Consider the following 10,177-nt stretch of genomic DNA (forward strand, 5'->3'; position numbering starts at 1 on the left):
TCTGAACATAATAGAATCTTACTGATCGCTCATAAGAATCTCTCTTTTGTGATAATATTCCAGCGAACAGTCAAACTGACACTATTCTTTTTTTACTGTTCAGGTAAATTAAAAAGATAAGCAATAATAAGAAAATGAAACTGGAATAGAAAATGTAGGTTTCAAGTTGCCTTGGGCTGCTACTGCAAGGCAACTGTGCCAAGCTCTTTGGAAATTACATCAATCTTAGCTAAAACAGTGAGTAGAATTACCTCGACTTTAATTATCTCTCCTCATAATTTTATTGCTTAATTCTTTTCATCTCCATTGCCAACTTTAATTAGTCTGTTTAATGACTTGTATACATGATTCATTTTTGACTGTCTCTGTGAGTTTGAGAAAAAGTCTATATTTGTCCTAGTGTAACACGAAAGAGTTTTATAAATTTAGGGTGTTGAATAATGTTTTTTTTTCGATTTTTTTTCGCTAAATACAAATGATTAAAATTTTTGTTTGTTTACTTCCCGGTCCAACCTTGCTATCAGTTTCGACCCTCTGAAAAATTTTTGATTTATAAATTTATCTTGCTTTTTTGTCAATTACTACGTCAATACTTTATCTATACTATTTCAAAGACTGCCTTTTCATTCTCCCGTGATATACCTATGTTTCTTATGAAAAAATCATTGAGTTACTAATAGTAAGATGACATTTATGAAATACTTTTAATCATTAATAATAACAAAAAAGTATGACTTTTAGATGATACATTAAGTCACATTTAAATGAAATCAACATCAATAAATACTTTTTTTAATAATTTTGTCAGGTTGGCATCAACTCTCATCTGGATTTTCTTCAACACATTGACTATTTGTTAAATGGGTTATCATACTTACAAATTAATAATATGTATAATATGTTTGCTATTATGTTTTGAATGGTGTTGTGTTGAGGGACTTGCTGTCATATGGGATCCTTATCACCCATTGTAAGTATTAACATTAGGTAATGTTCATGCCCCTTTGAACTATTTAGAAATACTTGGATTTTTTCATCTTGATGGTTCTTAGAAAATAGCTAGTTAGGGTCCATCAGTTCTCCCTTGCTTTCCAGATTACCTCTAGGGCAAAAAGGTAATAGGTAGATTATCGATGGCAAGCATACAGCATATCATTGGAGACTTTTGCTAGAATGAATTCCACTTTTGGTTGACCAAATATTCTGATTTCTGCTCGGGTAGCCATTATCCCTTTCTTTATTTTTCTTTCAGATTCTCATGCAAGGATCCTGTCGTAAATGTGAAAGAAACTGATTTGTTGAAATTTGTATGCCCAGATAAAGATATCTCGTCCAAACCAAATGCACATTCTTCAACCCTTCATGAAGTAGCTTATCTTCTAGACTACACAAAAGAACAAGATTATGCAAATTGCGATGCTAGAGGTATCAAATTGTGTATTGAAAGAATAAGGTTTTTCTGCTTCAAGAAGAAGAAACTACCCTGAAGGAACTATTTTCGTGGAGAATTATTTTTGGAGGATACCACCCAAGTTAGACTTCATTTCGAAATAGAAATTTAACAAGCATAACTTTCTTCTTCTTCTTATAATCATTTTCTGGGAAATTTAAAATTTCAACTATTGCCTTATCTCCCCTGATTTTGGTTTGAATCTCATCACTCCAACAAGTGTGCTAAATGAATCAATATTATTTTGACACTACAATGCATGATAATAATGTCTTCTTTTTTCATATCTAGATCATCTATCTGTATTACTAAACTGTACAGCCGCATATAGAACTACACAACATCGCATCACTCAAAATGCTCTTTCACCTGATGCACCCTCTTTCACACCTGGAAAGACATATTATGTGATAGGCAAGGGAAAGTTTTATTCATGTCTTGTGTAGGCCATTCATAAGGGTGTTTACATCCCTCATGGCGACTGAGTATCGGAAATTAGCCCCTTTTTATCATGGTACGCAGAATTCAAAAAAAATCTTGACAGAATCGAGAAAATTTAGGCCTGCTCTTTTAGACAGAAAATTAGGCTTTTAGGCCGGATGATTTGGATGATAAATTTCGTCATTTTGCATTGTATGGTCAAATCCTTTCTTGTCAAAGAAATTATCGATGGTAAAATTTTGGTTTTCATTAAATGATAACCTGGCAGAAATTGGGGAAAAATGATAAATGGTGGAAGAAGATACCCTCTGAAGCCTCCCTCATGCTCCCTGCTATCTAAAGTACTCATTACAGGAACTTTTTTTTCTATTTCTAGCCACAAGCTTTCAAACATCAAATAACATCAACAATCTTGTTGGTGGTAGTTGTAATTATTCTCAAGATGGAGCACATAATTTGAAACTCAAAATTCATGTTTGTGATGGCTCAGATTCGTCATGCTCTGTGTGTGATAACGAAGCTTGTTTGTACAAAGGTAATAGTGGGCTATTCCAGAAAAAAAATATACTCCCTATGTTGAGGAGATCTATTTCAGGAAAGGTGACCCCTGGATTTCTTTTAAATTTTTCAGGACCCCGTTGGATTTGTTTTCCCATTTTTTGGACCACCCTGTATTTTCGAGCTTGTTTTACTGACTCTGGATTTTCAACCTCATTTTACTGACAGATTTTTACACTCAAAAAGCCAGACCTTCTTTTGATTTTTTTATTTTCCAAGCCACTCTGGTCGTCACATCTCTTCAACATAAGGAGTGCAGACTATTTCTGGAATAGTTTCTGGAATAATTTAAAAGAAACTTTTATGGATATAAAAGCTGTCCGTTTTACGTTGAATCTAGACCAAATCAGTTCTTTTAAAAATCTAAGCCATTTTTTATCAAAATATTCTTCGTCCTTCATGGCTACATCAATTTTTCAATAATCCTTATGTAATTGTTGTGACGAGATCGTATGTTTTTATACCTTGTGTTGACAATAATCCACCCTTCGAATCCTTTTTCAGATTGTGGCAAATCATGTGGCAATTGGACCAATGGGTATACTTTCAAACGTGATGGAGGATGTTTCAGTGTGGAGAAAAGATTATGCAATAATACTTTACTTGGTATAACAAATCATGAAGAGCAGAGGGAGGTAGCTTTAGGTAAACCATTTTACTCAGATTTATTTGTTTCACCTTAACAGAGGGTTTTGACATCCTCTTAAATAAAATCTTTTAAGGAGGTGTTTGAAAAAATGCAAATTTTTATTTTAACCTTTCTGGCAAGTAAAAAGGTATGGTTTAAAAACTGTTTAGCATTTTTTTTCTAAATGAATTCCTGGGAAAGATGTAAATTAATGATACCAGCCGTGGCATTATTGAAAAGGTCTGCTCCTCGATTACAACATGACACAAGCTTTTTTTAACCACAAGTGATCAGGGGCTATGACCTACAGTGTTTCATATGGTAAAAATGAGCTATAATCTATTTGTCCATTTTTTACGAATAACTTTAAGGTATATAATTATATAAATATGTATAAATCTAAAATGTCCGAAACCCATACAAAGTGCTCCAAGCAATAGATTTCTTTTCCAGATTGCTATGAAAATTGCACAACTTGGGAATTGAATAACTATTTCAAGAAGAATGACTTGTGTTATGTTTCACAACTTCGTTACTGTAACGACTCTGTCAATAAAGATTGGAATAAAGTTAATTATCGTGAATTTAAACTAGGTATGGTTTAACTTTGATTTAAATTTAATAAAGGATTAAATAGAGTGCCAAACTTGATTTTTTTTTAATTGGCCATGTTATTCAAAAACATAGTGTTAAATTTTTTGAACTTTTTTATTGTTAAAACTCTAAAGAAAAACGTTTTCTTTTATTTCAGCAAAAGATTTTTGGTAAAAAACCTGATGCTAGATGTTTAAAATTAGATGGAATTCAAAAAAATTTATTCATTTTTTGTGACGTATTTGTGGTAAAAAATCTGAAAAAGTTAGGTAAATTCAAAAGCTTTTACTGAAATGAAATAAAAGTTATTTTTTACTCATAACTTTCTGGAATGGCTGATTTAAACCAAAATATATAAAAACTGTTAACTTGTTCAATTGCATTTACTTTAAAACCAATCCTAAACTTCACATTTCACAGATTGCTACACCAATTGCACAGAGTGGGGGACTAGTAACCATTTCAAGAAAAATAATTTATGTTTTGTAACGCAAAGACGTTTTTGTAATGACACTTTCACTAATCAAATAAACAAAGTTGAATATCATGAAATTCAGCAAGGTAAAATTAAAGTTTAGATATAATTAATCATGAAGATTTTGATTACTTTATCTGTTATTAACCTTTTAACCTATTAAAACATTATAAATTGTCTCGCAAACACGATTAAAGTCAACTGCAGGCCTCCCAGCCGTCCTGTATTTCCTGTATTTCATGTATTCTGATATTTTCCTATTTTTTTCCTGTTTTTTCCTATATTTCATCAAATATTCCTGTATTTTCCTGTATTTTCAGACCAGCTTTAGCCAAAAGTTTTAATTTAAATCAACGAAGCCTGTCACAAATCTCTGCATCGTTACATTGGAATCTCTTTCAGTTTTAAACAGTTAAACTAACAGTTCACCACTCATTTACCATTAAATTTTGAACAGTCTTTTTATAGCCTTTGCTTGTTTTTTAGATTACTAAAAAGAAATGACTAAACAAAGTATAATAAATCATGGGAGGAAAGTCATGACTGGCTAGGTCAAGTGAAGGAGGATAAGCGCTCAGCTAGATGTAATATTTGTAATAAAGTTTTCAAATGTAGCAATGGTGGAATTTCAGATGTTCATTTGTGAGTGGAACAATTTAAAATCAAAAAGTCTTTTAAAAAATTCTAAAAATGAAGATGAAAATGAAGAAGAAAAAAATGAAGATCTTGTAGAAAAGTGCTATAACCATCATTTTCACTTAAGTGAATCCTTAATCATCGAACGTCATCACTGTGAAAAAATTTCTAGAAAATAATAATTCAGTCAAAAGATATCAAACAAAGCTATAAGCTGATTGACGTCTAAAAACCCTGTTTTCTGCTGTTTTCTGCTGTTTTTTGGGGTTAATCACTTATTAACTTTGTATCATAACTTTATATTGAATAAATATTTCAGTGAAATTTTTTCACACTGATGACCTCCTAAGATCAAAGAATCTCTCCAGTGAAAATGAAAGTTATAGCACTTTTATACAAGATCTTCATTTTTTTCTTCTTCATTTTCATCTTCATTTTTGGATTTTTTAAAAGACTTTTTGATTTTAAATTGTTCCACTCACAAATATCTCTCCAACGATACCAAATTTATGAAGATTGAAGAATTCCTTCAAAAGTTATAGGTAAAAGAGAAAAGAGTGCACACTTATCGTGAACAGACTTTAGAAGCTATCACTAAAACTAAGAACATAAACAGAGATGAACTAATCAGTGCTCAAACTAAAATAAGTATGGGATTGAAAAGAAAACCAGAACTTTCATTGGAATTGAGTGAAGTAGAGAAAAAGATGAAGACTTGAACTGTCTGAACTCTTCTTCTCGTCGTTATTTTGTTTGTATTTGCTTTTTTAGTTGATATTTGTTGTCAGGTTTTAGGTAAAGTAAGACTAGCGTGAATATACTCTAGAACTGTCACATTTTATTCAGATTTGTTTGTTCTATTTTCGCCTCATTTACATGATGGTACTTTGATACTTATTAATATTTTTGGCTTTTTACCCGTTCTCACTGCTTAAGATTCAGTCATTTTAGGCGTAGCTCTTTAATTGCACTTATTTTTTTTTTTTTTTTAGCCTCCTTGATCTTAAAAAAATTGTTCTTATAAAAAAGATCTTCCTCAATGAAATCATGAACTCCAACCAAGTTGTTGTTAATATCTTTCACTAGCTTTAGGCTGGACTTAAAAAATTGTTGGTTTGCCGTCACCCGACCGACCCTACCTCGAAACCTGCCGACCCAAAAAAATTTATTGCCATTTTAAAGACGATTTGTTTTCCTTCAAAAACTTCAAACAATAAAAAATCAAAACTCGTATCTTGTTTGTCTCAAGCAAAAATCGTAAATTCCCTGCTAGCGCTCTTCTGTTTTCCATTCAAAATTACCTAAATGTAAACAAGCTGTTAACCCTTCCATGGACTAAAATTTCATAAATCGCCAAAATAAAAAAGAATTCCGAGCGACTGACCCACCTCCAAAATCTAGGGTCGGGTGACGGCAAACCAACAATTTTTTAAGTCCAGCCTTACTATTATAGTATATTGATTTACCGATTTTTTAGGGCTGTTTTATACATGAAAGTGCTGAGAAAGTCCTGTATTTTGATTGAAAGAATTGGAAAATCCTGTTTTTTTGATACGATTTGTCCTGTATTTTCCTGTATTTTTGAATTTTTTCGTCCTGTATTCCTGTTTTATTTTACATAATTGAGGCTGGGAGGCCTGCAACTGGATTAAACCCTTTTTTCAATTTTTTGCCATATATTTGGCTTCATTGCAGATTAAACTAAAGAGAAGTCGTTCTTTCAAATTTCAACTGTTTCTATTCAACCTTTTGCTTTTTTTTTAACCAAAAGTGATCAGTGATCAGGGGCTGTAACCTAAAGTGTTTCATATGGCTAAAAATGAGCTTTTCAGAGTTGAAACATCACACTCGGGGTCAAATTAAGGGTTAGAAATCTATTTTTTCGTTTTTTTACGAATAACTTTAAAGTTTGAGATTATTTGAATATGTAAAGATTTAAAAACTATAAAACCCATACAAAGTGCTCCAAGCAATAGATTTCTTTTCCAGATTGCTATGAAAATTGCTCAACTTGGGAATTGAATAACTATTTCAAGAAGAATGACTTGTGTTATGTTTCACAACTTCGTTACTGTAACGACTCTGGCAATAAAGATTGGAATAAAGTTAATTATCGTGAATTTAAACTAGGTATGGTTTAACTTTGGTTTAAATTTAATTAAGGATTAATTCGAGCGCCAAACTTGATTTTTTTTTTAATTGGTCAAGTTATTAAAAAACACAGTGTTAAATTTTTTAAACTTTTTTATTGTTAAAACTCTTAAGAAAAAAGTTTTATTTTATTTCAGCAAAAGATTTTCGGTAAAAAACTATCTTTAGTGCTAGTTGTTTAAAATTAAATGAAATTCAAAAACATTTATGCATTTTTTGTACATGGTGACGTTTATGTTGTAAAAAATCTGAAAGGAGCTAGGTAAATTAAAAAGCTTTTGCTGAAATTAAATAAAAGTTATTATTTATACTCATTACTATCTTGAATGGCTGATTTAAACCAAAATATATAAAAACTGTTAACTTGTTCTTGCATTTACTATAAAACCAAACCTAAACTCCACATTTCACAGATTGCTACACAAATTGCACAGAGTGGGTGACTAGTAACCATTTCAAGAAAAATGATTTATGTTTTGCAACGCAAAGACGTTTTTGTAATGACACTTTCACTAATCAAATAAACAAAGTTGAATATCATGAAATTCAGCAAGGTAAAATTAAAGTTTAGTCATAACTAATCATGAATGAGCATTTTGATTGCTTTATCTATTATTAACCTTATTAACCTATTAAACCATTATAAATTGTCTGATAAACACGATTAAGGTCAACTGGATTAAACCTTCTTTTTTTTGCCATATTTTTAGCTTCATTGCAGATTAAACTAAAGAGAAGCCGTTCTTTTAAATTTTTACTGTTTCTATTCACAATTTTATATTTCAACCACCAAACCTTTTTTTTTGCTTGCTTTCAGATTGCCCAAAAACATGTTCGGCTTGGGAACAACTCAACCTTTATCAAAAAGGAGACAATTGTTACAAAGACGAAATTCGTTCATGTAACATCTCAATACTGGAAAGTTTCAACAACAAAGAATATCGCCAATCTATATTCGGTAAACTATTGGAAGATGATTCTCATATTTCACAACAACTGTAAAATATTTGCCTGTCTAATTTTTGAGTCTTAATACCCTTTTAGTTTTTATTCCCTCAGTCCAGCATTGATCGACTTTTGAATCGCCTTATACAAACCTGTTTTAAAATTGTAGCTGTCTATTTTTCCAGCTTTAAATTCAAAACTGTCGCACCACTTCTAGATTGCGCAGACGTTCCATTTTAAGTCTAGGATTGATCGATGTTTTGAAATTTTAGCTACGGCTATTCTCCTTTATTCACACCCGTTGGACCATTTTTAGATTGCAAAGACAATTGTACTGACTTGATAACTTCATCAACTTTCGAACGTATTGGTTCGTGTTTTCTTTCAACAAAAAAGACATGTGTGAATGAAGTATTAAATATTTCAAGAACTGAATACAATGAAACTGAAGTTGATTGTCCTACAATAGTAATTCCCACAGGTATAGTTTTGTTTCTTTATTCTCAGAATCTTTTTTACTTTCCAAGTTTTAGATTAAAAGGATGTCCTTGCACTTGGCTATTTTTGTAGCAACTATAGTTTCAAATCTATGTTTCATATTCATCCTTCTACTATATTTCAAGTAGTTTTGTCTCATTAACAGGATAAAAAAGGATGATATATTGACCAGAATTTTGTTTATTTCGTGTCAGTATCTTCAAAATGGCATTATTTGTATCATTATAAGGAATAACTTCATCGTTATTTGTAATTCATTTTCGTTTTTCTCAGGTGCACCAAACAAAGGGGACCCAGGTAGTGATGATGAAGAGCTTTACAAATACATGTTGATTCCTGTGGGAGCTGTTTGTCTTATCATCGGCGTCGCTTTGGGTTGCATGGGTCATCGATATCAGAATGTCAAGAATCGATGCAAGAATAATAACGGTTTGAAATTATGGATTATTATTTGCCTCATAAGCTCTAGACGAGTATCATTTGTCATTTGAAGTACTTCACTACTTTTGTAATTCTATAGATTAGATGATGTTACCCTTTAATAATACCGGATGTGTCAGAAATAAGTTACCCTGAAGTTTCTCAAGTTGTATGACTTCTTAAAGAATTAAAATTGATCCATCAATGTTTGAATTTACCTTTCCTCTTTACTATAGAAACATTTCGATTTTTTAGAAATTCATAGAACTTGAGAAAGTTGACTTTAAAGAGGGTAACTTATTTCTGGCACTCCCGGCATATACTTTTGAAAGATCAAAATGTTGGTGGGTATTGGAATAAGAGATACTGTATATTATTTTTCGTCTTGGTCAATCTTTCAATTGGCCTTTCGGCAAACTTTCTTTCTTTATATTTCCTTATTATTCTTGAACTAATTGATTTCTGACCATTACATTCCAGTGTCACCAGAGATGAACCACAACAATGGACGCAACAGAGGTGGTGTAGCTAATCCTTCTTACACGCCAGATTCCGTCATTATAAACGATACCCCTGAAATGATCCGAAATGGTGGAATTTAATATGCAACAATGCTATTAGATGTTTAAGAGATTGTGTATCTTTCAAATTTTCCCTACAACTCATGTCAAATTTTGAAATACTTTGTAGTGCTGCATAACATGAATACTCATATCACTCTTCAGCATCGAAGCATGATCGTGAACAACTTTGAGTTGATTAAATTCTGATGAAATTTTTTAAAGGACGAGTTCCTTGTGTGTTTTGGAAATTTATATTTCAATCTTTAACTTGAAATCTTCCTTTTCTTTTTCTTCGTAATCTCAAATTCTAATTATTTGCACTTTAACAAACAAGACTACTGTATTTATTAAGATTGTTTGCAAACGTCTCCTTGACGACCTGTGTAGTCGCTACTTTTTTTAAATTTCAAAAGATTTGTGACTCTAACGTGTTTCGACTAATTCTTTTCTCAATTTTTTTAAACTTTTTCATCAGGTATATACAGGACCTATTCTTTTTCTTTTTTTATATTATAAAATCATTTTTGAGTTATTTATTTCTTTATTCTAAGTTTTACTTGAGGTACTTTTTATACCAACACTACTAGTTGTAAATAAAGATTATCATTTTTTACCAAAATTATTGTATATATTATTTTGAATATTTAAAATTTAAAACAGGTTAGACCTTGAAGGTTATTTTAAATTTTTGCACTTTTAGGTAAAAAAATTACATGTGAACGTTTTCTCTTGTTCTCCTTAGTGTCCAGTTCTCTACAGAAATGTTTATTGAACAAAATCAATTGTCATTTCTTTTGCCTACTTTTGAAATGTTTGGA

At 31.2% G+C, this 10,177-nt stretch overlaps 1 protein-coding gene across 4 annotated transcripts; it reads left to right on the top strand.

Moving 5' to 3' along the window:
- Positions 1-93: 93 nt before the first annotated feature.
- LOC136807176 (uncharacterized) lies at positions 94-10,079 on the top strand. Of its 4 annotated transcripts, XM_067063755.1 has the most exons (14): positions 94-237; positions 809-970; positions 1,253-1,425; positions 1,742-1,864; positions 2,268-2,426; positions 2,954-3,094; positions 3,531-3,671; positions 4,092-4,232; positions 6,772-6,912; positions 7,347-7,487; positions 7,751-7,891; positions 8,195-8,359; positions 8,650-8,805; positions 9,277-10,079. In XM_067063755.1, the coding sequence occupies exons 2-14, from the start codon at positions 861-863 to the stop codon at positions 9,396-9,398; spliced, it is 1,854 nt and encodes a 617-aa protein (XP_066919856.1). In that variant the 5' UTR covers positions 94-237; positions 809-860; the 3' UTR covers positions 9,399-10,079. The 4 variants fall into 4 exon arrangements, with proteins under 4 accessions (XP_066919856.1, XP_066919857.1, XP_066919859.1 ...); XM_067063756.1 differs by lacking the exon at positions 7,347-7,487; XM_067063758.1 differs by lacking the exon at positions 3,531-3,671.
- Positions 10,080-10,177: the final 98 nt, after the last annotated feature.

The sequence above is a fragment of the Clytia hemisphaerica genome, unplaced genomic scaffold (assembly GCF_902728285.1).
Source record: "Clytia hemisphaerica strain Z4C2 unplaced genomic scaffold, Clytia hemisphaerica genome assembly, whole genome shotgun sequence".
NCBI classification, from domain to species: Eukaryota; Metazoa; Cnidaria; class Hydrozoa; order Leptothecata; family Clytiidae; genus Clytia; species Clytia hemisphaerica.

Bases quoted from the DNA above. Each gene is read 5' to 3' on its own strand.
- LOC136807176 (XM_067063755.1), top strand. From the start codon at position 861: ATGGGTTATCATACTTACAAATTAATAATATGTATAATATGTTTGCTA. The intron at 1,426-1,741 runs GTATCAAATTGT...TTTCATATCTAG, and splicing joins TGCAAATTGCGATGCTAGAG to ATCATCTATCTGTATTACTA. The intron at 2,427-2,953 runs GTAATAGTGGGC...ATCCTTTTTCAG, and splicing joins CGAAGCTTGTTTGTACAAAG to ATTGTGGCAAATCATGTGGC.